Source organism: Brassica oleracea, unplaced genomic scaffold (genome assembly GCF_000695525.1).
Source record: "Brassica oleracea var. oleracea cultivar TO1000 unplaced genomic scaffold, BOL UnpScaffold00975, whole genome shotgun sequence".
Classification (NCBI taxonomy): Eukaryota; Viridiplantae; Streptophyta; class Magnoliopsida; order Brassicales; family Brassicaceae; genus Brassica; species Brassica oleracea.
In genome coordinates, this window is record NW_013617563.1 from 16,060 (window position 1) to 22,362 (window position 6,303).

The 6,303-nt window shown below is 39.1% G+C and overlaps 1 protein-coding gene and 1 long non-coding RNA gene across 2 annotated transcripts in view; both read left to right on the top strand.

Annotated features, from left to right (window-relative positions):
- The window catches only part of LOC106320603 (inositol-3-phosphate synthase-like), an 8,568-nt gene extending 4,217 nt beyond the window's left edge, over positions 1-4,351 (top strand). Inside the window, exon 8 of the mRNA XM_013758983.1 lies at positions 4,343-4,351. Within this exon, the coding sequence (XP_013614437.1) occupies positions 4,343-4,351 (9 nt within the window). The remainder of the gene's footprint in view (positions 1-4,342) is intronic.
- LOC106320604 lies at positions 1,221-2,498 on the top strand. Its single transcript, XR_001265872.1, has 3 exons — positions 1,221-1,471; positions 1,535-2,113; positions 2,364-2,498. It is a non-coding gene; the product is annotated as an uncharacterized LOC106320604 (long non-coding RNA).
- Positions 4,352-6,303: the final 1,952 nt, after the last annotated feature.

The following is a 6,303-nucleotide window of genomic DNA, read 5'->3' on the forward strand; positions in this document are numbered from 1 at the left end:
GAGAAAGAAGAGATACTTGGTCCGGAAGTACCATATCTAAGTGCAATTGGAGCGCTGATGTACCTTGCAAATTGTACACGGCCTGATATATCATTTGCTGTGAATCTTTTGGCAAGATTCAGCTCATCTCCAACTCGAAGACATTGGAATGGGATTAAACATGTTTTTCGTTACCTCCAAGGGACCATTGATTTAGGCTTGTTTTATCCTAAAAGTTCAAAAGGTCAAATGGTTGGTTTTGCAGATGCAGGATATCTTTCAGATCCACACAAAGCCCGATCGCAAACAGGATACGTTTTTACGATCGGAGGCACTGCTATATCTTGGCGTTCTCAGAAACAAACGCTTGTGGCTACTTCTTCAAATCATGCTGAGATCATTGCACTCCATGAAGCAAGTAGAGAATGTGTTTGGCTGAGATCAATGAGCCGACACATCTGTTCAAGCAGCGGGATTGACGAAAATACGGAGCCAACTATTCTATATGAAGATAATGCAGCATGTGTTGCTCAAACAAAGGACGGATATATTAAAAGCGATAGAACGAAGCATATTCATCCGAAGTTCTTCTCATACACTCAAGAGCTCGTGAAGAAGAAAGAGATTGAAGTAAGATATGTCCAATCATGCGACAATGCAGCTGACCTCTTCACAAAATCACTTCCGACTTCGGTATTCAGAAAACACATCCACAACATTGGAATGCGTCATCAGAAGGATCTATGACTGCTCATTCGAGGGGGAGCTTACGTAGTTGTACTCTTTTTACCTTACTATGGTTTTTCCCATAGGGTTTTCCTAGAATGGTTTTTAACGAGGCAACAAAGACGTTAAGCAAGAGCGGATAGTGATACCGGCCCCAAGGGGGAGTGTTACGAAAGTCAAAAATAGGAGGAGGAGCCGTTTTCGTTGAAAATATAAAAGATGTGGGGCCCGCTGCACTATTTGCACAGTAAATTTATTTTCTATATATATGATCGATTTCGATCATTTGAAAACGCATGATTCACTCTTCTCTTCCCTCTGTAATAATCTTTCTATCAGTGTTATAAATTCTACGGGTATAAATTTTGTCCTTATTTAAATTCTCGCGATACAATAAAATTCCAGTTCTTTTCATAACATTTACAAGCATATTAGCTCTAGTCCTACCGGTTAGTTAAGGTAAACTCATATTTGAAACCTATATTCCAAGATCAGAGTGGTCCAAGGGCCAAAAGTTCAGAAGAGCCCACATGAACTCTAAGAAGAAGACGGATGTGGGAGAGATGGTTGAGGTTCTGTGGAAAACCACAATTTCATGGTTCTAGATGAAGTGATCGGTGATTGCTGGCGATAGCTAAGCATGCGATCCTTAATCTGGCGGTAGATGAGGGGGAGGAGGGAATCCGTTGACCGGAAGTGACGGTTATGCAGGCGATTATTCCTCTCTTGCCATAGCCAATATATCGAAGCTTGCCAACAGAGGAAGGTTAGTCTTTTGATGTATTTGTTCCCTTGCAAAGACATCATCTGATGAAGTGTTTGGTTCCAGTCCCCCAATGGTATAAGTGAGCAGCGCCTTGCGAGGTGCCCCCATATCGCACTAGCATAAGGGCACTGATAAAAGAGGTGATCTCGTGCCTCCGGGGAAGCATTGCAAAGAAGACAGCTTGCGTCAGTTGACAGGCCCCAGCTGAGAAGTCTGTCACGAGTCGGACACCTGTTTAGAACAAATAACCAAGTCAAAAAGTTATGCTTGGGAATCCCTCCACTGGTCCAAACCACTTTACTCCAAGGTACCAGAGCAGTTTCTCCTTTGAGCTTGTGATAAATTTGACCCGTGTTATAGTTGAGAGATTTTGTGCCATCGATAACCCACTCATAGCTGTCTTCATCTTACGAGAGTGAGAGTGTTGTTAAGTGAACATGGAGTTCAAGCATCTGCTCCGAGCGGGGTGGAGGGAGAAGCCAACATCCATTGCGGTACAAGTCAGATAACAGCACCTTCGAAGGGATTCCTTGTCTGGAGTTGGAGCCTCTCATAATTCTATTCTCCAAAGAGCCTAGAGGTGACCAATTGTCAGTCCAAAAGCGGCAGTTCTGTCCATTCCCAACCCGCAGCATGATCTAGGTATAAGCCTCTCCTCTGAGTTTGATTAACTTGTTTACTAGCCAAGATAAGTTTGGACTAGTCTTTAGTGTCCAGAAGTTAGATAGGGACCCATCTAGGATCTCAGATTTGAACCACGCCACCCAAACTGAACCTGCCTGAAAGAAAAGGAGCCAAATAAGTTTCAGACAGCAAGCTTTGTTCCAAGTTAATAAATCCCGATTTCCTAGTCCTCCATTTGCCTTAGGTGTAGTGAACACTTATGTTACAGGCTGGAAGCTGGGTCGCCCAAATGGTTGTTGGAGGTTCAAATCGGATCAACCAAAGATGTGACCGGTTGGTCGATATGGTCTGAAATCGATTGTAAACCTGAAACAAAAGCAAAACCAATGAGATGCGGTTTATGATATGAATAAACGAAATAAATAAAAGAGACATAAAGGATAGATATGGCGGAATCAAGCTGCTGGATGTGTATCACTCTCAGCTTGATCAAATGATATGGATTGAAGTGGATTTGCGGATGAAAGTTTGATTGAATCTCTCAATCTGATGGAATGATGGATCGAATTGATTGACTCTCTCAATCTGTGTACTGAGCTTATTTGATTTTCACAAATAAACTAGACTCACGAAATCAATAGAACAACAAAGAATCTCTCTTTGAATCCTAAAGACCGATATTTTATACAAAGAACAATCTTTGATAAAAACTGAATAAACTTTTTATTAACTTGGTGATTGAGGGTGTTCTTTACAATGGACGTCTAGGAGCTTATATAAGACTCAGAGATAAAGGTCCTAACGTTCTAAAAAAAATTGAAAAGGAAACAAATCAAGCAAAGTAACAAAATCGAAAACTAGCCGTTGGAGCCTTTTGTGGGATTTTGGCTCCAAGTAAAGAATCTGATCTTTCTTGAACCTGGATGGTTTAAGGGGATAAGAGAGCTTTCTTGGGACCTTCTTGAATGCTTGATAGATGCTTATCTCGTCCTTGCCTTGGTAGAAAAAGAGCTGTTGGAGTTTGAATGCAAGAGACTCCAAATAAGGCAGTTCGGTGATAATGGGGATCTTCTTATTCCTATGTGGGCTGGTGCATGGGATGAAGTTGTAGAACTCTTCTGGCTCACTGGATGGACTTCCTGAATGCATAGATAGATATCCTGGTCGCCAATGTCTGGTTTGAAGCTGATTGAACCAGCTAGCTTCCAATCGAGGCAAGTGTAGAACTGGTTTGGCCGGTTTTGGAGATTGGATCATAACTTTATAATTACGTTGCCATTTCTCCTGATCTTGGGCTTTATTAAAAGCTGATAAACTACTCTTGACTCCTATGATGGGCTTTGCTTCAGGCCACTTCTTCATTGGGCTTGAATATTTTTCTAAAGTCGGGTACTCGCAGATGGACGGGCTGAGAAACCTCTGACTTGTAAAATTCATAACTTCTTGCTCCGTGAATACTTTGTCCCGATTCCAATTTCCCTAGACTCCTTCTTGAATTAAGAATCCATAAAAATTAGCCTTGTCATTTAAACCCTCTTTGTTTGTAAGATATAGCGTTTTTAGTGCACGTATGTCCTGGCTGGCGCCTTGGCTGGTTGAGTAGGGCTTTGGGTTGACCTCTGGTTCAGTTGCTGACCTGATGGCCACATCAACTTCCCATGAGACCTTTTCTGAGTGATGACCTTCTAGGTTTCCTTTCCATAGGAAGATACCACACATCGAGTTGATCCTCTTGATACAAGCTTTAGGTAACACGAAGGTAGAACACCAAAAATTAGTTATTCCCGCTATAACTGTTTTGATCTATAGTAGTCGGCCCGCAAAAGTGAGAGTTTTAACTGTCCATGATGTGAATTTTGCTTTGATCTGCTGCAGTAACATCTCACAATTTGCTATGGTCAACTTCTTTGTGCACAGGGGAACTCCAAGATACCTAACTGGAAGGAGGCCATCTGGCATCCCAGTAGAGGCTTTAATGGTGTCAATTTCCTGATCAGTAAGACCGGATGCGAAGAAAGAAGACTTTTGTACGCTAACCGCCAGGCCAGATCGAAGCTCAATCTCTTTCAACACCTGAAGAACATTCTGGACTACGCATAGCGATCCATTGATGAATATCAAGAGGTCATCTGCGAAGCACAGGTGAGTGAGTTTTGAGGAGTAACACTTGTGATGGTATTTTATCTTAGCCTCTGCCGCTGCTTTGTTTAACATCAATGATAGAACGTTCATTGCTATAACAAAGAGGTACGGTGACATTGTGTCGGACTTGCTCCAGAGAACAACATGATTCTCGAGTACAAGTGAAGAAGATATCAACCAATCTATCAGCAATTAAGATCCGCTTTCTTTTCTTTTTTATGTTGTAAAAAATAATTACATTTTAGAATGTAAGCTTTCAGTTCTTATTTACAAATATCATCCATGTGGTCTGGTAACTTTCGTTATATTTCGAGCCAAACATTTGTATCTCGCGCTGTATAGAATTTGTCTTCCATCTTATTTAAAACTCATTAACAATAGTGAGGTTTGATATACACATTAATCATTAATCACCTCGAAATGGCCAAGGAGATGAAGAAAAGAAAAAAAAATCGGTCGTGAAAGTGAAATGTATACCGAGAAGGAAGAAGGAAGAACTCATCGAGGTCAATGTCATCATCGAAGCAAATCAAGAAATTAAATAAGGAAAAAAATCTTCGAAACGTGACGAATGATTACTACTAATAGTTTTTCGGTATTGGATGCTAGAGGTAGTAGTAGATGCAGTGAATCCGAGACGAGTGAAAGTGGAAAATCCGCAAAATCGTGTTGCAATATCTTTAATTAAATTAGGTCTTTTAGGATCCACTCTGATATACTTCTTGTCGCTTAAAAAAATAAAATTTTAAATTGTAAGGATTTTAAAATTTTATATTCTTTAAAGGGATAAAGATGCATCTAAATAGAGGATATAATTGACATATCCAGAAGGTTCATTTAGGTGAATATACAAAAAGTAGATGGTAATTAGGTAATCGTGCAGATTTCAAAAGTATTTGCGAATGTGGTTATTTGTTGAGGCTGCAGTGACCCTTCTATCCCGTACGTTTGAGCTGAAGAGCTATTCCCTCTGTAAACCAGATTTACATAATTTTTGAGGCAAAAGAAATGTTAGAAACCAAATCAACGGATAGATTGTGTTGATATTTTGTAAAGGGAAATAACTCAAATTTTTTTACTGTGGGCCTAATATATGTGTGTTGAATCCGGTATTATGGTACGAAATTTACCATGTATAATAATACTATTATCAGATTTCAACCAAAAGAAACAAGTATCATCACTAAAATTCAGCATAAAACACAAGGATCCAAGGAAAAAGTTTCTATCTTACAACAAAAAAGCTATAAACTTTACAGATGAGAACCTGACAAGTAAAACCAGTCAAAATTTGGATTTCATGTTCGTTTTATGGGAACACGACAACCACAACGGTGAAGGCGGAGGGAGGTAAACGGAAACACGACGATGGCGGCAGTGGAGGCAGATGTGCATGAGACTTATGGTATCACGACAGTGATGAGGAAGCCTTACCACAAGGATGGAATCTGTTGACATCTAATTATTGAAATTGCAGGCTCTTGATGTTCAGGTGGTTGAAAAAAGGTATGATTTAGATGTCTAAAAATATTTTATGGAAAAATCTAAAGATTCTTTTTTTATTAATGGAAAAACAAATTGAAAAAATAACTTTTGTAATGTAAAGTATTTACAAGCATTTCATGCTGAGGTGGCAGCTCCATATTCATTCTCACCCTACATAAGAAACTACTCTTCTATTAGTAGAGGAATTACCTCAAATGCCATTACCATCCAATATCTTATCACTATCGTTGGCCTTATTCTATTAAAAATACCTTTTATCCATGAAGGTCTGGACTCTCCTCTCTTTTTACTGCACTATGTTGGGTCGTACTTGATTCACAAATACGTTAAGACCCCACTTTCACTTACACTTTGTTGCATCACAGATATATGAAACTCTATAATATCATCTATCTACACAATCGAATACACATAGATATTTATATTAGATTTTATGAGAAACTATAAGAATGTATATATTTTCACACACATATTATAAGAATGTATATCTTAATCCATAATTCATATAAATTTTTAATTAGGATCTATTTATGTTCTAGAAATATGGAAGCTATTGTAAT